The 24,484-nt window shown below is 51.8% G+C and overlaps 2 protein-coding genes and 1 long non-coding RNA gene across 12 annotated transcripts in view; 1 reads left to right on the top strand and 2 right to left on the bottom strand.

Annotated features, from left to right (window-relative positions):
• The window catches only part of DDC (dopa decarboxylase), an 82,935-nt gene extending 80,677 nt beyond the window's left edge, over positions 1-2,258 (bottom strand). The window contains exon 1 of one of the 2 annotated variants that reach the window (XM_027045982.2): positions 1,507-2,258. The gene's annotated coding sequence lies outside the window, so the exon portion shown is untranslated. The remainder of the gene's footprint in view (positions 1-1,506) is intronic. The other variant, XM_027045981.2, reaches the window with a different exon arrangement.
• LOC113595563 (uncharacterized) lies at positions 454-4,800 on the top strand. The gene is made up of 2 exons (XR_003416090.2): positions 454-2,191; positions 4,391-4,800. It is a non-coding gene; the product is annotated as an uncharacterized LOC113595563 (long non-coding RNA).
• An 8,833-nt stretch (positions 4,801-13,633) lies between these two features.
• Positions 13,634-24,484, bottom strand: part of GRB10 (growth factor receptor bound protein 10) — a 182,866-nt gene continuing 172,015 nt past the window's right edge. For all 9 annotated transcript variants that reach the window (XM_053218707.1, XM_053218705.1, XM_053218700.1 and 6 more), the window contains 2 exons: positions 18,863-18,956; positions 13,634-16,603 (listed from right to left, as the gene is read on the bottom strand). In XM_053218707.1, the coding sequence (XP_053074682.1) occupies positions 16,457-16,603; positions 18,863-18,956 (241 nt within the window). In that variant the 3' untranslated portion in view covers positions 13,634-16,456. The remainder of the gene's footprint in view (positions 16,604-18,862; positions 18,957-24,484) is intronic.

Genomic DNA, 24,484 nt, shown 5'->3' with positions numbered 1-24,484 from the left:
CATTTAGTGACTTTTAGAAGCCTGGAAGTTATGATTTACATCTTGAGGAGCCCCAACATGTTCCTTGTTTCAAAATCCAGTCGGTGAGGACAGCCAGAGTGAAAGTTCTAGGGTGCCCCCCTGTCCCAGATGTCCGCGCACATGAGCCCTAAGAGCAACTACAAGGTTGACCCCTGGAAGGACTTCCCCCAGCAACAAGAGCACCAGCTCTCACCTCCTGGGCCCAACACACTGGATCGCTAGGCTGGCCGAGAACAGGGCAGAGTGCCAGCCCGGGTTCAGCCTGCTCTGCTAAGAGACACTCAGGAGTGGGAGCACCGGGTCTCCCAAGGTCGTGCATGGGGAGACCTGTCTAGACAATGCCTCCTGTGCCCTCACACCACCTTGGAAGCCCAGAGCCTTCCGCCCTGTGCCCAGTCCTGCACTTGCCACGTTCCAGCTGTGCCTTGACACTCCCCATCTCCACCCTTCCCATCCCCCTCCTGCCAACGGTCCCGAATCTCCGGTCCTGTCCCTCCAGACCCCCCTCCCTGCTCTCCAAGGGCTCGTGTGACTACTCTAGTGCCTGGGACATGGTAAGTGCTTTGAAAATTCAGCGTTTTCCCAGAATGGCGGGGGGTCAGGTGCCGGGCTGTGCCATAACAACATCTAAGTGCTGATTTCATGCTCACAGGCTAGGAGGTCCTGCCTGACCGTCCTCACCTCTCCCGACATGGTTTCGCACGTGTCGAACGAGGATACGATTAAAGACGAAGGTTAACCACAGCACATGCTAAACTCTCAGAAGCATTAACTCAGGCCCGATGGAGAAGAGCAATCTTCTCAAGGATGGTGTCTTCTTATAATGATTTTTTAGTGTGTATTTTTATTTATTTTTGAGAGAGAGAGAGAGAGAGAGAGAGAGAGAGAGGGCTCGTGTAAGCGGGGGAAGGGGCAAGGAGAGAGACAATCCCAACCAGACTCTGTAATCATAACTGGACTCAGGGCTCGATCCCATGGCCGTGAGATCATGACCGGAGCAGAAATCAAGAACTGGACGCTCGACCGACTGAGCCACCCAGGCGCCCCTATAGGATTTATTTTAAAAAATTTTAAATATAATTTAATGTCAAATTGGTTTCCATACAACACCCAGTGCATTATGGGATTTAATCATCCCAGTTGCCTAACAAGGTAGGTACTATTAAAATCCCCATTGTAGAGACAAAGAAACAGAGGCTCAACAGAGGCTCAGGGGAACAAGGGGCCCCAAAGCACATGGGAAGCAGGGGGTAAGGACAGGACGTTGCCCACATCTGTCCTGATTTGGCTCCCGAGTGACAGGCAGGAAATCATCCCCGGCACCTCCCTCGTCACACAGGAGCCACACAAGTGACCGTGCACGCGTGAGCACCTCCTGTCAGCCCCCGTGTCACCGACAGCCCCGTGAGACGCCAGCCTAAAAGCATTGGACCAACAGTGACTTCCAGTCCTCAGGGGAGTTAACCTCGAGCAAGCGGTCAGCACCTGGGGACCAAGAGTCGAGGTACAGATGTTGCCGTTTCCAACAATAATAATCCAGTGAAGTATGAAGCCAGGGACTTACTTGCTGAGAATCCTACTTCCTTCTGGGCTTATTCTTCATGAGACCTGCTGGCTCTGGGACAGATCATTCCGTGTAGCTTGAAATCCACATGGTTCCCTGTCCTTGCTTGTTCAGCCTGCTGTGCTGGTTAAACATTAATTCCTGCTGGTGATAAAGGTCACAGAAGTCTTGAGAAACCTCCAGGGAGGGCTCCCTTCCCCTACAGCCCTGAACAGCTTGGATCCCTCTCACCACCGACTTAGCCCAGTCGCCAGATCCCTCCATTATCCCCAACAGCCCCGGTTTCAAGGTTTCGCCTCATCAGGTCGTCCCGTAAGGTCCAGCCTTGCAGCACAGGAAGCCTTCTCGGATGCCCCCACACGGAGCCTGCACGCCCTAGCTCTTCCTTCCCCAACCGCTGAAACGATGGTGACGATGCAGAGGAGAATAATGCCACGGCCGAGATTGTGGCAGACGTGCAGAAAAACCCCAGGCGAGAGGATTTTCTTGGGACAGAGAGCAGGGCTGAGAGGAGGCACGGAGAACATGCAGAGAAGGTCCGCAAGGAGCATGGGGGCTGACCTTGGTGGCCACCCCACAGGTGCTCTGGGCTCGGGGCTCCGGCGGGTACAAAGGGCCGAGGGGGTGTGAGGCCGCGTTTCGGGCCATTCGTCAGAGGACTGGGCACACACAGGGAGGACAGGACTGTTGTGGCCCGAGCGCTTATCACAGGCTGGAGAAGGGAAGAGGTCTCCGTGTCCCGTCCCTGGCGGCAGGGTCAGCCCGGGGTGGGGGGGGAGGGGGCGGGGACTCATCGTTCTGTTCGTGATCAGTATGGGGCCTGAGAAGGCACAGCAGAGTGACACTGAGAAGATTCCAAACTGGTACAAGAGCCACTGGAGGAAAGGAAGGAGAGGGAGGGGCCACGTGGGTCCTACAGGGACGCCCACTGCTTCACATGCAGCCTGACGTCAGCCGACACCGTAGAAGTAACTGTCCTTGTAGGGGAAGAGTGAGGGAAGGGCTCCCTCTGGGGAACAGCATCTGTGAAGGTGCTGAGGCTAGAAAGAGTATCTCGAGCCCTGAAAGAAGTCCCTCCCCCCGCCCCCCGCAAGGACCACACAAAGCAGGGGGTCTTTTGAGCCACGGTTCATAATTTGTACTTCCTCCAACTGCGACGGAAGGCACTGAAGCGTTTCTGGAAAGTCTGACCTTAGCTTATGTACATCTGAGTTAAGATCACTCTGGCCCTCGTGTGCAAAATGGACCAGTGGGACGAGAGTGAAACCTGTCTCTACGCTCCTGATTTGCAGGAAGGAGCAGAAACCCAAGGAACACGGTGGGAGTTGGGGTGGGCCGGGGGAGGGAAGGGAGTTGCGTGTGTGCACGCATGTGCGTGTGTGCTTGTGCAAGTGTGTTCTTGTGCGTGTGTGTTCATGTGTGCTTGTGCATGCGCATGCTTGTGCATGTGTACTTGTGCAAGTGTATGTGTGCATGCGTGCATGCATGTTCGTCCATGTGCGCGTGGACATGTCCACGTTTGCGTGTGCATGTGTCCGTGTGCACTTGTGCATGTGTGTGCGTGCGTGTTCACGTGCATCTACATGTGTGTGTGCGCATGTGCACATGCACGCGTGGGTGTCAGGAGGCTGCTGGGAAGAGGACACGTCAGGAATCAGGATGAGTTCACGGACCTGAGGCCACTGAGTGGACGGTGATTCTCGTGGACTGGGGAAAAGTGCCCAGTGGGGGGCCAGCTTAGCCGGCCAGAGACAGAGTTTGGCTTGGGAATTAAATTCTAGACACCACACACACACACACACACACACACTCACACACAGACACAGAGCATTCGGTGGAGATGTCCAGGGAACTTTTCCAGGTAGGGGTCTGATGTCACAGAAGCAGTCCAGACAGGACATGTAGTTACGAGTGGACAGAGTGGTTTAAACGGTACTTGAAGCAACAAGACTGGATAAAAGCACCCAAAGAGAGAGCGCACGCACACGCACACGCACACGCACACGCACACACGTGAGGGAGAAGGGTGCACAAGTTCCCAAGTTACAGGAAGACAGAGATGTGGCAATGTCACTTTCAGCAAGCTTCTCTGCCAGGAGACAAACGTACAAGGGATTTAGGTGACAGGTGAAAAATTCTTGTTGAGCAGGGATCAGCCCAGAATTTTGGTCAGATGACCTCAGGGCACCTCCTTCCCCACCGGTGCCTACCTGCCAACACACGACCCTGGGGTTTATTTTGTGCCTTCCTGCTGGCCGACCTGACCAACCGGCCAGCTATCATCTTGGACAAATCTGCCATGATGATCACTCTGTGACCTGAAGACTCCTTGGGCACAGTCCCCACCCCATTCTTGATTTTTGTTTAACCACACAAGCAATTTCACTTGGTAGCCCCTGGGGACAGAACGTCTGTGATCTGTTCTGGATACATGGCTATGACTCACCCCTATTCTCCAACACCTCCTCCGGGGGGTCCCCCAGCACCACCACCCCCACCGCCTCTAGGGCTACAGAAGCTGGTCTTGTGGGAGGTGGGCTGCAGAGATCTACTCATCTTGCACCCACCCAGGACACACTTTGGTCTGTAAGCCTCCCTCTTAGACCATGTCTGGTCATACTGGACCGGATGGCCTTTTCCCTCGGTCTCAAGGCTCCTTCGGCTTAAGGAAATCGTTCTGCATATGATTTTCTTTCATGGGACACCGTCCCTTCCCTTGATCAATATCTCTCTTCCGATGTGTGTCTTAGCCAGGTGGCAGAACCTTCTACATCCTAAGGACATTCTACTGATCTCCGTACACAGGGCACGTCAGTTCTTCATACAGAAGTCATCTGACAATGCTCCCCAAACTGGCGTACGTCCCTCGAGGAAACGAGAGCAAAAATGAACACTTTCGTCCATAATCCTACTGCAGACAGAGCGCTGATGTCAACATGGGGAGTCGACATTAGCCTTCGAGTTTTCGGTGTCTGCAAATGTGTTAACCAGAGGGCGGCAGAACCGCGTATGCTTTTTGCAACCTGCTTTCCGCCACTTGACAGGATACCATAACCACGTGAAACCAGTTCTCCCGACATTATTTTTGAAATCATCATCTCCTCTCATCTTGCGGTCTCTTGAGCTTGTTGTTGTTCTGAATCGTCCATTCATTTACATGGTGGTGCCTCACTATGTAAACGTTCTTGCTTAATAAAGAATTGGGATAATTCGAAGGACAAGAGTTCCCTTATCAGTTTTCCCTAAAAAAAAAAAAAAAAAAAATTCCGTGCTTTCACATATTTCTCTTTGGAGAGGAACTCTCAAATCATTTGTTGGTACACTAAAAAAATCGTGGTGAGGGGCGCCTGGGTGGCTCAGTTGGTTAAGTGTCTGACTCCTTATTTCGGCTCCGGTCACGATCTCACGAATCGTGGGTTCCACAGCAGGCTTTGTGCTGACAGAGCAAAGACTACTTGGGATTATCTTTCTCTCCGTCTCCCTCTCTCTCTCTCTCCCCCTCTCCTGCCTGCTCTCTATCTCTCTCAAAATAAATTTTAAAAACTTACACTAAGAAACATCACGGTGAGATGCGGGTTGGAAGAATACTAACACCTAATGTTGTGGAGAACTGGCCCCCGGGAATGGAAGTCTTCCTGTCCAGACTAACTTCGATCCTGTCTCATGTGAGTCTGGAGTCCCTCCAGCACCAGAGGTTTATTTTGTGGGTGACCGTACAGAACCCCGGGAGGGGCACAGGAGGTCAGTACAGGGCCCGTTTTCACACCGGTCACCAGGGTGCACAGCTCGAGCTGAAATGTGCCTTTGGGACTCCAGAAGCCGGTACGGGACATTCCCCTGGTGGGGGGGGGGGGGTTCGTTCCCCCTGAACACCCCTCACATCTGCAGAGCCAGCGCTGGTGACTGGGGACAGCCCATGGCAGAGTCACGGGCGTCGGCAGCTGTGTGCTCAGAGGTACTGAGTCGTGGACGGCATCTGGCATCGTCCGTCCACGAAGTCTTGTATTTATTTATGTGTCTGCTTGGGAGGTGTGTTCACAGGAGGATGTAAATCTCAGGTAGTTGTCATTCTGCCACCCGAACTCACGCGTTTCAAGAGAACGCGTTTTCAACTTCACGCCGCAGCTTGGAGCTCAAGAGCCCGTCCAGGCGAGGCAGCCCTCTCCCAGTGAGTGGCAAGTCGCGTGTCCACTGTGATGTTCGCTACAGAGCGACAGTGTCCTTGACGTGAGCGCACAGGTGTGCATTGACATGGAGAAGCACCTTTAACAAGACGCCTGGCTTGGTAAAAGAAAACACGCATCCGAAGAAAGGTGTCTGTCAAAGGAAAGCTTGCCTGGCAAGGGAGCACAAAGTAACCAGTCAGAATGTGTGTTGGCAGAGGACCCACCTACGGGGGGTGGGGCGGGGAACGGGTGCCCTGACCCTGCAGCTGGAGGGCCTGGTCCAGTGGCTCATGAGTCACCATCGTTGTCAAGAGCTGCATATGGCGGGGGTACTGGCTCCAGAGATCATCCCACCAGGATCGCGGGCTGATTCTATCCCAGCAAGGACCTTGTACTACTCAGTTGAGTTCAGGCACACTTGTCCAAGGCTGCCACGATGCCCACAAGCTTTCAGCTGCTGCTTCCAGACGGAACCGGGCACGCACGTCCACTTGGGCAGCTCTGTGACATCTCTGCGACGCACAGCTTCCTGCCCCTCTAGCATGAGTGGTTTGAGGGATGACCATCGAATTCTAAGCCCAGAAGTGGCCGAGCTACATGTAGAGAGCAGTTGGCCACTGCCATCTCCTGATGAGATAGGGCAGCAGACCCATGCCAGTCTCCCCAGTGGATGATCTCCTTGGGTGATGCAGTTTCACATCGCCAATGTTTGGCCTTTCGAGCTAGGGTTATGGTTGTCTGGGTCCCAGGTGACCCTCTGATAGGAAGAGTTACAATGTCAGAACCAATGTTGAGTTTTCCTGGAAAAGCCACTTAGCTTAGGAGCTGGTGAGAAGATCAGTTTTGTGTCTTTTTTGCAGAGCAGAGGGTTTTTTATTTATATTTCGAGAGAGAGAGAGAGAGAGAGAGAGATGCAGGGGCAGAGGGAGAGAGAATCCCAAGCAGGCTCCACACTGTGTGGAGCCCAACGCAGGGCTTGATCTCACAACCCTGAGATCATGACCTGAGCCAAAATCAGGAGTCGGACTCTCAACCAGCTGAGCCACCCAGGCGCTCCAAAAGTGTTTTAAATGTCATTGAAGTCTAGCTTGTCGATTCTTACCTTCACAGATCTCACCTTTGCTGCCATGGCTAGGAAGTCATTACCAAATTCTATATTCATCTGGATTTTCTCCTATGCTACCTTTCAGGGGTTTTATAGTTTTGCATTTTATATTCAGGTCTGTGGTCCCCGTGAGTTAGTGCTTGGGAAGGGTGTGGGGACTGGGTCTAGATTTGCTGTTTTGCACATGGACGTCTGCTTGTTCCATCAAGAACAGTTGAAGGGACCATCTTTCTCCACTGTGTTGCTTTTGTTCCTTTGTCAAAGATCAGTTGATTATATATATATATTTTTTTTTAATTTTTAAATTTTTATTTATTTTTGAGAGAGAGAGAGAGAGAGAGAGTGTGAGCAGAGGAGGTGCAGAGAGAGAGAAACACAGAATCTGAAGCAGGCTCCAGGCTCTGAGCTGTCAGCACAGAGCCCGACACAGGGCTCGAACCCACGAACCGCGAGATCATGACCTGAGCCATAGTTGGACGCTCAACCCACTGAGCACCCCCAGGTGCCCCAAGATCAGTTGATGATATTGATGGGGGGGGTCTACTTCTGGGTGCTCTGTTGTGTTCCATCGATATCTCTGTTCTTTCCCCAATAATAGTCTTGATTTGCTGTAACTTCAAAGTAGGGGTTGGACATGGGTGGTGTAAATCCTTCAACTCTGTGCTTTTCTCCAGCTCAGGTTTTCAAATCACTGTTGGATCCCAAAATCACTCTTGAAGGTGTCATCGCCAGCATTTTAAAAGATGAAGTAGAATCCAATCAGAAAAGAGGTGTTGCACCGGAGAAGGGAAACACTATTTTCCAAAACTTCTGTTTCAATTACCGTAAAACCTCGGACTGCGACGAACTTGTTCTGCGAGGGTTCTGCAAGAGGAGTAAACATTTTAACTTGATAAACGAGCGATGTCTTGCAACACGGGTCGCATGTGACACCGAACGCCACATGATCACAACTGAGCCACTGCTTCTGGAAATTCGCTCTGATTTACAAGTGATTTGGATGACAAGCGTGTTTCCGGAATGAATTATGCTTGCAAACCAAGGTTTAACTGTATGTGTGTGGGCGCACCCCGGCACACGATGAATGCATTTCTTACCGTAGCTCGTAGTCAAAGCTTCAAAAGCCACTGCGGATAGTCTCTTTCCAGAGGAATAAAAGAGGTCAAGACTTGGAAAATCCGAAATTGAGGGGGATACAATGAGCACAGAGAGTTAGAGAAGGCAACCCTGACCAGCAACCTGCTATTCCTATTTTTATTTTTTATTGAATTAAAAAAAATGATATTCACACGTTCCTTAGCTATTTGTGGTTTTCCTTCCATGAATTTCTCGCTTCCATTAAAAAATCTTTTTCTAATGTTTATTTTTGAGAGAGAGACAGAGCAAGCAGGGAAGATCAGAGAGAGAGGGAGACACGGAATCCGAAGCGGGCTCCAGGCTCCGAGCCGTCAGCACAGAGCCCGACGCGGGGCTCGAACCCACGAACCGTGAGATCATGACCTGAGCCGAAGGCAGACGCTTCACTGACTGAGCCCCCCAGGGGGCCCCTCTTGCTTCCATTTCCGTATTATTTCCAGCTGGTGAGTGACAAGGCCGTGGCCTGGGAGGGGCGCCTGGCACGCCAGCGTGGGGCCCCGCGGCCCCAGCGCTCTTCAGCGGCTCCGACGGCTGAGCAGACTATGTGATCCCCTCTTCCGCTTGCAAACGGACGACAGGCGCGCTAATGTGTGACGGTGGCACGCTCCTGTCTGAGCCTCCCCTGGGAGGTGGACAGAGTCTGTGTAGGTGGCCCGTCTTCCAGAGGGGACGGATGACAGAGGCTCTCAGCGGGGACAACGCGAGAGTCCCCTGCCTTGTGCTTGTTCCAGCCCTAAGCCTCCTTTTACAGGTGTGTTAAATGATTACCCAAGGTCTGCTGCTACAGCATAGCAGAGGGCACAAGCCTGTTCTCTTGAAAGCCTCCAGAATCCCCCTTCCCAGTGGGAGCTGTTCCCGGTCACGTGGTGCCTGGTACCAGGCACATTCACGGAACCCACTAAACCCGAACCCCCAGGAGGGAGACCAGGAATGCCCCTGTACCCATGCCTGAAGGTACCCATTTGGGAGAGAAGGGTCAGACGGTAAGTTTGGCGTAGTTTGTGGCGTCTAATATTTTTTTTTTTAAGTTTTTGAGAGAGAGAGAGAGAGAGAGCGAGCCAGCAGGGGAGGAGCAGAGAGAGCAGGGGAGAGAGATTCCCAAGCGGGCTCCGTGTCGTCAGCGCAGAGCCTGATGCGGGGCTCGAACCCACAAAACTGTGAGATCGTGACCTGAGCCAAAGTCAAGAGTCAGACGCTTAACCAACTGAGCCACCCAGGCACCCCTCATGGAGTCTAAGCTTCTAGCAGGACTGAGACTTAAACAGCACTAACGTGGATCACCTAGGTTCAAAGTCACCCCAGGGAAAAGCCTCAGCCAGCTCAGAAATACGGTGCAGTCATATTTTGTATAAAACTGTGAAAGAGTGCAGTAACAAAATACCAATACCACTTTACTTGCTTTGCACAAAATAAAAAACAAGGCAAGCCCCCTCCCTCTAATGTAAAAATGTGCCAAGAATGGCCTACTTTTGGAACTGGTGGGCTGGGAGAAACCCCACGGTGCTCCCTTCAGGACGGCCTGCCTTCGCTCACAAACAGGGACTGGTTTTGTCCAGGGAGGGACTCGTTCTGAATTCTGTAAAGCCATCAAGAATGATCCCTGTTTGCAACATGATTGCTCATGTGAAACCATCTCTCAAGAAGCCCTACACGTCCTGTTCTTGACTCCTACGGGGACAGAGGTCACCACCTCTTCAGATGAGTAGCAGTGTGGTTTCTGCTTGCACCAAGGGCCCTTGTGTTCAAACACACACTTTATATTTAGGCACTAAAATTACACTCAGTCTGGGGGGATAGTCACTGATAGAGTAACCTAGGCCATAGCAAATGAAACTCTCCCAGTGCTGGCTCACTCCAGAGTGGTACCAGATGGTCTGGGTACCCTCTGGTACCCATCTTCCCAGATTGGGAAGTCTTTTACCTCCGGGGGTGTGCGATGGAGGACGGGCCAAGCAGACACCGCTAAGTTCTATACACAATACACATGTGTGACGTGAAATTACTCTGAGTTATAACTGGAAAGCAAGGTGGGCCAGAGCCGAATGAAGGCCGTGGACAGCGTCATCCTGGTGTAGCACAAGGGAAGCTCGTGTGTCTTCCGCGGGGGTTGAGGCACAGGTGTGACTTCGGCGGGGGTGCCCTTAGCCTTGGGTCTGAGGCTGAGTTTTGCCGATTCAGAGCATCAACCAGACACAAGAGACTGACTCGAAAGCAGACCCTCCTTGGTCTCGTTATCCACGGCCACTTGTGTAACCTAAGTGTTTGCTATCAGTCATCCAGACCAGCGCTGCCCGCCAGAACTTTCTGCAATGATGGTGACGTTCTGTGTCCGCATGGATCATCATGGCGGCCCCTAGCCACTTGTGGCTGTTGAGCGCTTAATATGTGGCCAGGGCCACCTGGAACAGAACTTTTCATTTTATTTTTATGAATTAGAATTAAAATTTAAATAGGTGTGCGTACTTAGTGGTAGCATATTGGACTGCACACACTAGAAAACACCACGCTCTCTACCTGTGGTCACCCCCATGTTCATCCTTCACCCACGCATCTCCCAGCTGGACTCTGGGCCTCCATTAAAAAAAAATTTTTTTTAAATGTTTATTTATTTTTGAAGGAGAGAGACAGACAGAGTGTGAACAGGGGAGGGGCGGGGAGAGAGGGAGACACAGAATCTGAAGCAGGCTCCAGGCTCCAAGCTGTCAGCACAGAGCCTGACGTGGGGCTCGAACCCATGAACCGCGAGATCACGACCTGAGTGGAAGTCGAACGCTTAACGGACTGAGCTACCCAGGTGCCCCTGGACTCTGTGCCTCCTTGAGCACTGTGTGACACAGCTCCCATAGACAATGGGGTGTGTGTGTGTGTGTGTGTGTGTGTGTGTGTGTGTGTGTGTATGTGTGTGTGTCTGAGTATACAGTTACCATAGAGCTTTTCTTCTCTAAGAGGATTTGTCATTCTTATTTCAAATAACCAAATTCCCTAATTCTCCAAAATGACATTGTGGTAATTTGCTGTAGACCAACCAAGGGAAAAAAAAATTCTTCTGCAAATTAATGTATCATTTTAGGAGATTTCTCTGGAAGGCGTGCAGGCCCAGAGGCAGAGAGAAGAGTTAGCTGGATGATCAACTTCAGCGGCTTGTTGTCATGGTCGTGGAATTCACACACTTACTACGTATTCGTTTTTGTCCTCTGGTCTCAAACACAACCCGTGTCTTCTTCCCCACACCAACTTCCTATAAATGGGAGTCCAAGAAGAACTCACCTCACTCCGAGAAGCAGCACCAATGCTCCGTGAAGAGACCCAAAGATAAAGGGAGAAAATGACAGGAAAAACATCAAACAGTAAAGAGCGCTCACTGGAAAAACACTGCCATGGGCTAGATTGAAATTGCAACCACATATAATATAAACTTAAAAAGAAATCAAGCAATCAGATCACAGAAGCTCAAAGCAGAGATGCGCGCATTCAAGGAGTATATTCAAGGCAAGGGACACGGCTCTAAACACAAGCAGGAGTGAGGCGCCTGGGTGACTTGGCTGGTTAAGCGTCCAACTCTTGATTTCGGCTTGGGTCGTGATCTCACAGTTCATGGGTTCGAGCCCCGTATGGGGTTCCCCACGCTGACATCGTGGAGCCTGCTTGGAATTCTCTCTCTCCCTCTGTGCTCCCCTCCCCCCCCCCCCCGCCCCCCCCTCCCCGCTCATGCTCTTTCTCTCTCTCAAAATAAACAAATGTTAAGGAGAAGTGGGAGGGCCATACACAGACTTCCTGGCGGTGGAGTCTGCATGGAGGCAGCAAGAGAAGGGATCCCACAGAAACATCCTACGTGACCCGGACGACATGTTGGAGCCACAGTAGATAAGCCAAAGGGAAGTGAGTTAAGAGGGTTTGAGAAAAATCAAAGGTATTGGAATGCAGGTCAAGGGGACCCAACACACACATAATTGCTGTCTTTGAAAAAAGACCTGCCCTGTGCAGTGACGGGACAAAAATATACACAGATGTAATTCAGGAAACATTTCCAGACATCAAACAAGATTTTGATGTATCTACAGAGGGAAAACGCACACTCTCTCCTGGGGGTGGTGGATGACACTTACCAATCAATGTCAACCCCGCGCTTATTCTAGGCTTCCCAGAAAGGGTCACTAGGGTTCCCTCCGGTGCCCCATGTGTCTTGGAGTGCCCTCTGCTGGCCATGCTGAGACCTGCAGCCACAGATGTCCGTCTGTGGTCTTTGCCACCCCAGGTGAGCGGCCCCGTCGTCTACTGTGGGATGACAGACAAAGCCTAACCCTGCAAAATGATTAAGGCTTCATGTGTTTCCTGCCCTTCTTGTTAATGTACAGCTTCCGGTATGAGATGGGGGGGATACTGAGTTTACCATCTGAAAACCCAAAGCTGTAAGACAGTTTACTTTTGACAGTTAACAAGCTCATGTTTTGTTTTGTTTTTCTTTTAATCATTAAAATCCCTTCCTGTGGCTTTAGTCATCACTCAAAATATGTTTTAAAAACCAATAACAAACACGACCCAGATCAAGTTGGCCCTTTGGCCCACCTGTTCATCTCCTAATGGCTTACATCATCTTCTTTGGAGGGACCATGAAATCCACATCTCAGACCCCGGCCGGGTGGTTCCTCCCCTACCTTGGGCTCTGGGTGGACGGAAACAGGAGGTTCTTCCTTGCCATGGTGCCCCCACACCCCCACTCCAGCACACTCTGGTCACGGCACCTAGCAGCCTGGTCCAGTCTCCCTCTCTGCCCCCCTCCACATGCCCCCTCCCCCCACCCGTCTGATTCTCATCTCCCGCACTATGGACACACCCCAGCCCACAACACAGACTCCCCACACCTGATCACGCCCCAGGCCCAACGTGATCGTGTCACACACACCCGTCTCGCGAGCACACCAAGATCAAATCCTTCCTACTACTCTTCCTCCCGAGACGGGCCTGCCTCATAGGGGACGAGCAGAAATCAGGGACCTGGATTCTGAAAACAAATGACAGGGGATCAAATGCCACAGCTGTGCCCCTGCTGGTGGACAAGCCTGGCTCGTGACAGTATTCCCTCACTCTCTGCCCAGGTGGGACGGGAGGCGGTGAGTCAGGCCTGAGTACGGGTAAGGGGTACACCCACCGGGGTCCCTCAAGTGAGGTCCTGGGGCAGCAGAGACCCGGGGCATTCGTTCCCTTGATCTTTCTACCAACTTCTTATTTGACTAGAAAACCCAGCTCTGTCCCACCGCAGTGGGAACAAAGCCACTGGATTTCTCAGAGACAAACATCCATGAGTCTCTTGAGGTGTCTGCAAAACTTGTGTGGAGATCAGACTACCTCCAAAGCACCCCGAGGCGTGCGATTCTGCGGTGTGGGTGCAGGGGGAAGAGGCCGTTGAGAGGATCCTGGCACCAACACGGAGGCACCTGGCCTGTGTCACCGGAGTCCAGAGTCTCTCAACAGGGCCATGAGGGCTCGTGCATCACACGTCAATTCCTTTCCAACTCGTGCTTGACCAGCGCCAAGAAGCACACTGCTGGTAGTCTATGTGATTTCCAAAGGTTTTTAGGGGCTGCCCAGCTGGAGGGTTTCAAAACACAGAAACAGACACACGAGCCGTGAAAAATGAAGAACGCTACAGTAATGTTTATTTCTAATTACAAGAAACAGAACGTCAAGTCCCTTATTTGTACAAAAATACCTGAACGTTTACAATTAGGTTCACAAGCCGCAGAGCTATGTACAGAAAGGAGCAAAGCATGTGGAATAAAGGTTTTGTCCCTGAACCCTTTCTGCATTCCCTGAAAATGTTTACAGGTCAGACCACTGCTTGTGCTGTGATATCGCCATCCACCACGAGCAGGTCCCGCCCCGCAAAGGTGAGTCTCTTGGTCAAACCGTCAGGTATTAAGTGCAGAAAAGAGAGGACCAAACAGCTAGGTGAGGCACGCATTTCTTCACGGTTTAGCGAACAAAACAACATTCTAGAACTTAACGACCGAAGGGAACAGAGCTCACCCATGAACCTTGAATCCCCGAGGCATTTGGTATTTCCTTCCCTGAACAAAGTCCAGGTTGCTATGTGGGGTTTTCGACTTCGGAGAGGAAAATCACAGGCAGAGAGATTAAAAAGTCAACAGGCTCTAAAATGACCCTGAGCTGTCCCGTTTACATTCATGTCATCTAAATATAAAAATAAAAGTTGAACGTCCTTCAGCCCCTGAGTGGCTGGGCTGGACGCCCACATCCTTGAGGGACCGGCTGCTTTCGGGGGGTAACTCCCAGCCACCAGGCCCAGCAGTGAGACAGCTGCAGACTGGGGGGTGGGGGTCCCACCCTCCAGCACTTGACCGCGGCCAGGGAGGTCCAAAAGACTACGTCAAACCGGCGACACACAGACTGTGCGTCAGAGGCCAGCTTTTGTCTTCCTTTTAAATAAAAGGCAGGTTTATAAATACAAAATGCTGTGGATGCTGTCTATTGGAGAGGGCCGTGAGAGTCTCATCTTACTGGTCTATGTAAAGAGAAAAAAAAAAAGGAAAAAGAAATCATAGAACTTTTTTAAGGTTCGGCTTCGAACCGGTGAAAAGAAAAATGTCGAACTGTGCGAATAAAGAGCCGATCCAAGGTGAAGGGCCCCGGAAGCTTGCCGCCAGGTAGGACTTGAGAATTACCTACGTGTCAATAGTCTGAAAGACAGAAGTGGCCACAGAAAGAAGAGAACGCAGCTGAGCGTTTATGGTTCAAAACGTTTTACCACAAAGTCTGTATTTGTGTAAGTAGACGTTTCACGGAAGACGAGTAGAGTGAGACCTGTAAAGTGAAATACAGTGTTTCTAGACCCTAGAGTTCCTTCGAGGGCATCTGTGTCACTGAAGCCGGCCACATGTGTCCCACACCGTGGGCACATTCCTCCAGGGGCATGGTGCTGGGTCAGGGCCAGGCCACCTAGTGGCTGGCACCCATCCAGAGGACCAGTCACATGTGGTGACTGATCTCAGAAAAGGGGACCATTTTCACCACACTAGTCTGTACACCTGTCAAGGGAGACCTTTCTGCTCTGCAGAGACCGAAGGGAAGGACACGGCCACTCTCACACCTGGTGACTCTGCTAAGGGGCGTGCGGAGGGACACTCCAGCCCCCCCACCCCCGTGTGACTCAGCCCCCCAGAGGGGTAAACAGGGTGTGTTGATAAGACTCTTCAATGCCTATGACTGCTGTGAGGTACTTCTGAGCGCCAGCCGTCTGAGGGGGAGCCCCCGCGTACACCGGCTCAAGGGGGTTTTCAGCAGAATGGAGGCTATGGAGCGAAGACCTTTAAATGCCAGGCTGCAGACATGCCCTTTCCAATGTTTCCGTCTTTATCACCATGGAAACCCCCGGGCCACAGCGGGAAGTCAACCAAGTGCCATTTTCCTTTTAGATCCTTCAACCCCCGGCAGGGACAAGAGCCAGGAAGGGACCCAGCCACGGTGGGGGCGGCGGGGGGGGGGGGGGCGGTTAAGAGTAAGGCAGCGATCGCCCTAGAACAGGCTGAAAGGGGGCCCCCAGCGGCCGGCCCTGGGTGCCCGGTGTGTCCCGGGGACGCTCCCTGCGTCCAGCTAAGGGGCCCGCTGCCGTGTTGTGGAACAGAGCATTTTCCAAAACAAACAAACAAACAAACAAACAAACAAACAAACAAACAAACCCAGGTCTCCTGAACTGTGGAGGATAGGACACACAGGTAACAGGTGTGCAGGACATCTGTGCATAGGGGAATGACCGACAGACGTGGTTGCCTGGGTCCACAAAACGTGCCAAATGCCTACCACAGGTGACACCTTTTATTTATTTTTAAAAAAGAAGCTCTTCAAGTATTCTGGGAGGGGCTGGGGGTGGTTTGTGACCTGGGAGCCGAATCCGCCCCCGGCAACTGCACAGGGCCGGCACCACCCTCCGGCAACAACCAGGGGGCGGGCCCCCCCGGAGCCAGTCTCTGGAGCTTGCGCACTGGACGCCACACCCCCTCTGACAGAGGCCGAGTACAATATTGAAAACAAAGAAGGAGTGCAAAAAGTGATCGATACAAAAAAAGTAAACATATCAGTTTTAATTGTCAAGATTATTCCAGGGCAAGAGTTCACTTCCAATTACTCGTCTCCGGTTCTGGTTCCGACGTGGCCCAGCTGAGACCATCGTTCCGGTTTCCTCTCCCACCTGCTCATCTCTCCGGCGCCTCCCTGATCTCGCCGGTGCGGAGGGAGACGCTCCTGCCGGCTCCGCAGCAGCAAATCACCGTCCAGTCCAGCGACCGGTCCGTCCTGGCCGGCCGACCCCGACGGACCCACCCCCCACCCCTCCCCCCCGCCCTCCCCAGGGTGCAGAACAACAGACGTGTGCTCTTCGCGACGTACATCCCCTTCCCTCGTTCCAGTGTCAGCTTCCTCCAGGCTCCGCCGAGAGTCAGTGTGAGGTCATAAGGCCACGCGGATGCAGTGGTGCCTCAGTTTGCAAGGCAGGACTCCTTTGTTGAGCTGGTAGAAGTCCACGAGCTGGATCAGGTCGGAGAACTTGGTGTTCCCGTCGTCAAGGCTGAAGTAGATCTGCCCGTCATCCTCGCACTACGGGGACATGAGAACACTCACCGCGTTAGCGGCCGCCCCTCGGGGAATGCGGCGGCGCGAGTGTGGGGTCACCGCAAGGCGTCGCTGGTAAGAGCAGCTGCGGAAAGCGCCTCCCCAGCCCCCAGCGTGTTTGGTGGCTATTTTTTATCAAGGTGGGGGGTGGGGGGCACTCCGCGGTCCCTCCCACAGCGAACGACTTTCCTGACGCCAGGTTGAACTCTGCGAAGGTGACATGCAAGGACTGCAGAGCTCTGGGGCGCATGGGGGAGGGGGGGGCTCGGTGGGTTAGGCTCCGGCTCTTGATTTCAGCTCAGGTCATGATCTCTCAGTTGGGGAGTTCGAGCCCCCAGTCAGGCTCTGTGCTAACCGTGCAGACCCCGCTCGGGATTCTCTCTCTCTCTCTCTCGCTCTCTCAATAAATAAACTTTTTTTTAAAAAAAAGGCTGCAAGCGCTGTCATCCTCTTGGAGCAAACTGGCTTGAAATGTCTCAGTGGTAAACCCAGAACCTCTTCTTGACTCCAAAATACTGCTGGATGCACAACACACCCTGTTTTCAAGCACAGGGGCTGCGGTCTTGTTGCTCTAAGTCTCAAGCTACCCTGATAACTTCTAGAATTTGGGGTTCTTTGGGCGAACGGCATTACCCACTCTGCCTGCCCGTAAGATACGTTTTCACTCGATTTTCGATCTCAGGCGAAGAGAACGAGAACGTCTGTGTCCACGACAGGAGGCAGCGGTAAACAGAACGAACCATGGACGAAGCACTTCTTGGCTGATGATTCCCAGGTTTGCGCAGAATGCTTTATGGACTTGGGGAAGCCTGGCCTCAGAGCCAGACCCGGTCCCTTCCTCCCGCTGGGGTCCAGGGCGAGCCGCTGGCAGCCCTCGGGCTCTCCTTGTCCTTATTTGTAGAACGAGGGCATTGAAACACAGCCAGAGGCGACGGCACCACAGGACGTGCCCAGCCGGTGGCTTGCTCAGATCCACAAAAGCTACCCAGACGGCCCAGACGGGAAATCCAGCCCGCATTTCCTGCCTCCGTGTGACTCCTGGGATGCCACAATCCTAGGCTCAGGCAAGCTTCGGAAACACCAGGCTCAACAGTGTGAAACAGATGCATTCGGTTATGTTGAGCCTTCTGGAACTTTCCGTGGCCGCCGGACTGTGAATCCCTGACAGGAAAAGACGTCATTCCCCTCTTTCGGCAGAATATTCCCTGGGTTTGGGCCCCGCAGGAAACATTTCAGGAACGTTACTACCACCTGCAGAATCTATCACTTAATTATGTAAAACACCTAATGTCAATTTTGTATATAATATCCCCAACTGAATGGTGGCTTCATGGAGGTGCAGACAGCCGTCTCCCACAGAAGCGCTCAGTCATGAACTAGAATCTGAGCTTTGGAACACCAAAGAGAGACAGAACTTACGCTTGAAAAATCTAACAAAAATTTTCTTTAAAAAAATGGTGCTGACTGACGTATTTGGTAATGATGTTTTCAGAGCTGCTCAAAGGTAGACTCTTTTTTTGTTTCTTTTTAATGTTTATTTTTGAGAGAGAGAGAGACGGAGAGTGAGCGGGGAGGAGCAGAAAGGGAGACACAGAATCTGAAGCAGGCTCCAGGCTCTGAACTGTCAGCACAGAGCCCGACGCGGGGCTCGAACTCACAAACCATAAATCGTGACCTGAGCCAAAGTCGGATGCTTAACCGACTGAGCCACCGAGGTGCTCCTGTTTTCTGATCCAAGGACCGAGTGAAAGTGCAATGCAACTTCTCATTGGGGGCCATGTGACCACGGGTCAGTGTTTCTACAACTTTCTTGGGTCACCAGGTACACACCAGCATAAATCAGACCAATCCTCAGATTCGAGTGGCCGAGAGTCAAACCTACCGTGAAGACCCTGTCTTGTGCCATACGTGCCCCGGCGCCAGGCTCCCCGGCTCACGGCTCTGTCATACGTCCACCCACCAGCTGACCTCGCTCCTCCCCATTGGTGCCGAGTCAGCTACAACGCGGGTGGGCCTCAGTGCAACGCCACCATTTTAAATATTATTTCTGAGGAAATGCCGTCCCCAATGTCAGACAACAGCCTTCTCCAGAGACTCTTGAAAGTATCCCTCTTGTGAGCTTGGGCCTGTCTGATGCCTAATGATCGATCTGTAGTTTGGTTCGTTTGGAATTTGAAAATTCAGGAAGCACGGACCCAGAAAACGAACAAAAATGAGGCTTGGTGTGATGTGACCGATACTTACAGGAAGGATCTGGAAATTTTTAATTTTCTGATGATGACACAGCGTGAGCACAAAAGCCTTTGGATTGCTCTGGCTGTCTCGGAGGAGAAAAAGCCTGGGAATGGAAAAAGATCAGCTGATGGTAAACTTTTAAAATGCAGACTTTTTAGACGCGTAGGTGTATGTGTGCACCTGTGCATACGCATATACACACACTCACACATTTCCCTGCTCCTGCTGCTAAGACAGGCTTGCAGCCACGATGCCTTAGTATCCGGGTGGCCTGCGGTGGCTGCAGGGACCTCGCATCCAGCCTGGTTTCTGAATATCACCCTGCACTGAAAGGACCCAGAGCTCCTCAGAGATGCAGTGGACTCTAGGGCCACGGCAGGGAAAGAATATGATGTAGCTGGACCATTTTGTGCCGGAAAGTAATACGTTCAAAGGGTCATGATCCAGGAGGCAGCATCAGAGGTTAAGTATCAGAAGTCACAGGTTATAACTCAGAGGATAAAACAGGAATCCGTGAGTATATACAGATATTACAAATAAACAGACGACGAAATTAACAGCGGAGAGGAGAAAGCGCTTCCTGAGAGCAGAAAGGAAGCTAACTAGGTTGGGAACGATGGGTTAGAAACCGTCTTGCGGGTTACTACCGATCAAGACGATTGTTAATGGGCGTGAACATCAGCAGATGAAAATTGGTGAAAAACAGTGTTTTCAGTCTCAAACCATCATCCCCCTAATACGTATTTATTACAAAGGGAAACACAGTGACTGTCCGTCAGAGAAACCCGGTCAATACCGTCACCACCAAGCATTTAAGGCACCTGCACCGGGAACAAGACAATCCTCCTGACTGTGCACCACCAGTGACTCGATGTCCCTTCCTGCAAAGTGGTGACCCAGCTGAACCCCGAGCGACCAGACGCGTTCAAGCCAAGGGGCACTCTGCAATTCCTGGCTTCTTCTCAGACCAAGTGTCGACAAAGGACAGAAAGGCTAAAGAGACACACCGTGTAGGGAGTATTTAGAATTAAGGGTTTTTTTCTTTTCCCACAAAGGATGTGATCAGAACCACTAGGAAAAGTTGGAATAAGTGTGCATACTGGATACCAGAACCACACGGATGTTTACTTCCTAATTTTTTTTTAATTTTTAAAATAATGTTTATTTTTTAGAGAGAGACAGAGCATGAGCAGGGGACAGGGAGAGAGAGAGAGAGAGGGAGACACAGAATTGGAAACAGGCTCCAGGCTCCGAGCGGTCAGCGCAGAGCCCGACGCGGGGCTAGAACTCACGAACTGAGAGATCATGACCTGAGCCGAAGTCGGACGCTTAACCGACTGAGCCACCCAGACGCCCCTAGTTCCTGGTTTTTCTAACGGTACTCTGGTTATGTAATAAGACAAGTCCTTGTTCTTAGAAATTTCCTACTGGGATAAGTAGGAGACAAGGAACATCACGCTGTAACTTACTCCCAAATGGTTCAGACAAAAAAAGGAGGAGGGAGGGGAGGAGAGAGACTATGATAATCCAAACGGGCCACCGTGTTGACGGCTGGGGAATCTGAGAAAACGCATACAGGAATTCATTACGTTCCTCTGGCAACTTTTCCACGATTTGGAATTTACTTCAAGATAAAAAAAAAAAAAAAACCACATACAAATCAGAAAAGCACAAAGAAGGACTGGTCTTTGCTTTCACATGAGCACACCTGGCAGTGGCTGCAAAGACCGTTAATGCACCTGAGAAAGGAAGAGAAAAATGTCCCAACGCCAGCATCCAAGTGACACGGACCTAAGCCTGCTTTTCAAAGGTATTAAAACCAAACTCTGAGTCACCAGTGAAGCCATCATCAGACTGAAGTATTAAGACGGAAAGCAGCTAACTAGACTGGAAAGTCCTGTATCAAAGAGGCCAAGAAGGGGCGCCTGGGGGGCTTAGTCGGTTAAGTGTCTGACTCTTAATTTCGGCTCAAGGTCATGATCCCAGGGTCGTGGGATCCAGCCCTGCGTCGGACTCTGTGTTCACAGTGCAGAGACTGCTTGGGATTCATTCTCTCTCTCTCTCTCTCTCTCTCTCTCTCTCTCTCTCTCTCTCTCTCTCCTCTCTCTCTCTCTCTCTCCCCCTCTCCTGGTCGTGTTTTCTCTCTCTCAAAAATTAGTATTTTTTTTAAAAAAGCAAGTAAATGTTTTATTTTACTACGGGTCTTCTCAGAGCCTTTAAAATGGGAACATTCACTGTGAGCGCCTGGGGGCCCCAGCTCAGTTTTCCAGCCTTACGGGGACCACAAACCCCTGTGTTCTAGAATTTCCAGAAGGCATGTTCTTCAGAACACCGTCTGGGAGACGCCAGCCAGAGCTGAGTCCCACGACTCGAGGGGTGGGCAGGGGGGGACGGTGCTAAGAATCGCAGGACCCACGTGGGGTGTGGGCATCACACAGCACCTCGAGGGGGCCAGGGGGCCTACCCCCTCCCCTGGGCAGAGCCTCACACCCCATTCTTCGTCTACATCAAAGATCTGCCTTTGGGGTGATTTCGTTCCAAAGAATCCATCCTTCCGGGAGAAGCTCAGGAGCTTCTAGGGCTCCAGGCTGTCTGACAGGGAAAGCTCGGTGTCTCTGTCACCTTAGTTAGCTCCCTGTCACTTCGTGGCCCCAGAGTAGCCAGGGGAACGGGCACTGTCCCACTGCCTGTGTTTGGGCTCGACCCGGGGAAATCCTGAGGCGACCCCAAAGGCTGGGTTTTATAGGTCATGCCCAACAGCCACCTGCCGGCAGTGATTACTAACTCAGAACCTGTGGGCTGAAAAGGGCGTGGCTTGGGAGTCCGCAAGATTCCCAGACCTGCCACGGATCAGCTCCATGACGCCCATCCCGCAGCCCCGACAAGGAGACTGGCCGCCGGGAAAATAGACCCGCACGACAGCGCACAGCCCGTGGAGCCCGAGGGGACAGCGATCGCCACCAGCAAACCCCAGACCCTGCGTAAAGACAGGCCGCGGGGAAGACTATGTGTCACGACACGTGGCCGGGTCAGGAAGTCTTGAACGCAGCACAGAGAGGAACGTGGTGAGGACAAGGTACAGGGGGGAGCCCCTTCAGATGTGCTCACCAGTGCGCTCGTGGAGACCCAGGAGCTAGCGGGCTGTGCCAGGGCCTGACCATGATCGGGGTCACAGCACGGTCACGGTCACTGCACACATGGACTCATTCAGCCCCAACGGTGACACTGTCAATGTCCTCATTTCTTTCTTTTTTTTCTTTGAGAAAGAGGAGGACAGAATGTGAGCAGGGGAGGGGAAGAGGGAGAGAGAGAAGCCCCAGCAGGCCTCACACTGTGACGCGGGGCTCAATCCCACGACCCCAGGCTCATGACCTGAGCCGACACCAAGAGGCGGACGCTCAACCGACTGAGCCGCCCGGGCGCCCCTGTCCTCATTTCATGATGTGGAAAGTGGGACACAGAGAAGTCAGCAGGTTCCCCAGGGTCACACAGCTAGCAGAAGCCGCAGACGAACCTTGGCTTCCAGGATCAACAGGGGCACTGGTCAAATCTGAGGAGGTGTATACAGACGATTCCTCCGTGGCTGGCGAGCACTGCTAGGGCTCTGAACAGTGCTGCGTGAGCCCCAGGACGGGACCCCTCTCTCTGCCCTGGGGGAAGGGAAAGCTACAAAGAACTCAAATCTGGACAAAGAAGTTTCCTTCCGCCAGTGGAGGAGTGGGGTACAGACAGAGCGAGGTGGAGACCGGGGGCTGTGGAGGTGTAGGGGTGGGGAGGGTCGGGGACAGAGCCAGAGATGCTGCAGGAAATGACATGAGCCGCCAGGGGTATTTTAGTAGAGGGGAAGACACAGGTAGGTTTGCCCCTGGAAAGATCCTTCTCCAGGTTGTGGGGTGGGCTGCGGGCAGAGGGGAAGGGGGCAGGGAGCTCGCCCTCTGCAGGAGTCTGCGGGTTGGTGGGGCGTGAGAGTTCATGCATACACCTGTCCACAGGCACGTGCACACGCATATACACACGTACACATTTTGTGTATCTGGGTGCACAGGAACACACATGTGCATATACACACATACCTACACATGCACACACACGTGCATTCACACACACAGGTACACACACACACACACGACCGCACCAGGGCATACAGACACACACAAACACACACACACATGCATTCACACATAGGTACACACACACACGACTGCACAAGGGCATATAGACGCACACAAACATATAGGTACACACACATGTGCATTCACAGACACAGGTACCCACATACACACGGACACACAAGGGCATATAGACACACACACACATATGCACATACACACGTGCATTCACACACACAGGTATAAACACACACACACACACACACACTACCACACAAGGGCATATACATACATGCACACACACGTGCATTCACGTGCTGCTCCATCTACCGCGTGACAGGGAACAAGGATAGACACACACACACATGCACATACACACGTGCATTCACACACACAGGTATAAACACACACACACACACACACACACACACACACACTACCACACAAGGGCATATACATACATGCACACACATGTGCATTCACGTGCTGCTCCATCTACCGCGTGACAGGGAACAAGGATAGACACACACACACATATGCACATACACACGTGCATTCACACACACAGGTATAAACACACACACACACACACACTACCACACAAGGGCATATACATACATGCACACACACGTGCATTCACGTGCTGCTCCATCTACCGCATGACAGGGAACAAGGATAGACACACACACACATATGCACATACACACGTGCATTCACACACACAGGTATAAACACACACACACACACACACACACACTACCACACAAGGGCATATACATACATGCACACACACGTGCATTCACGTGCTGCTCCATCTACCGCGTGACAGGGAACAAGGGAGACAGAAGAGGGTATTCGAGGAACCACAAGTGCACCACTAGCAACCCACCCGCTCCTCCCACGCACAGACACGCGAGAAAGAGCCACAGAAGAAAAGCAGAGGGAGACGGTGGTATCTGAGGAGACCCGAAAGATCTAGCAACCAAAGGCAATTTGTTGGTCCCGATTTGAACCAGCTCAATGTAGAGGATTTCTTTTTTTTTTTTTGGCAACAATTAGGGAAGTTTGAACCCAGATTGGATTTTAGATGATATTAAGGAATTCTTGTTTACTGCATTAAGGATAACAATGATTTTGTGGCTGTGTCAAAAGACAGAGGTCTTTATTTTTTAGAGACACACTGACTACGTTTACTGGTAAAAATGTGGAATGTCTGGGATTTTAATTTTAAAATATTCCAGAAGGACCCAGGGAGGAGGAGTAGAAGAGAAGCCAACAATGGTGGGAAGGGAAACAGACAAACTGAAATTAGCGAACTGATAAAACCAGACAAGGATTAAGTGGGGGCTCACTATACTTTTCTCCCTTGGGTAACTTTTTAAAATTCCCATAATAAAACTTGTAAAAGATGAAAAATAGGGAAACCAGAGCCATGCTGAGCAAGACTGGGCGGGGGGGGGGGGGGGGTGCCATGGCTGATGGGATATTAGCCCTTAAAAGTACTTGTGCACTGGGGTTTGAC

This window comes from Acinonyx jubatus, chromosome A2 (assembly GCF_027475565.1).
Source record: "Acinonyx jubatus isolate Ajub_Pintada_27869175 chromosome A2, VMU_Ajub_asm_v1.0, whole genome shotgun sequence".
Classification (NCBI taxonomy): Eukaryota; Metazoa; Chordata; class Mammalia; order Carnivora; family Felidae; genus Acinonyx; species Acinonyx jubatus.
This window is presented reverse-complemented; position numbering and strand designations above follow the sequence as displayed.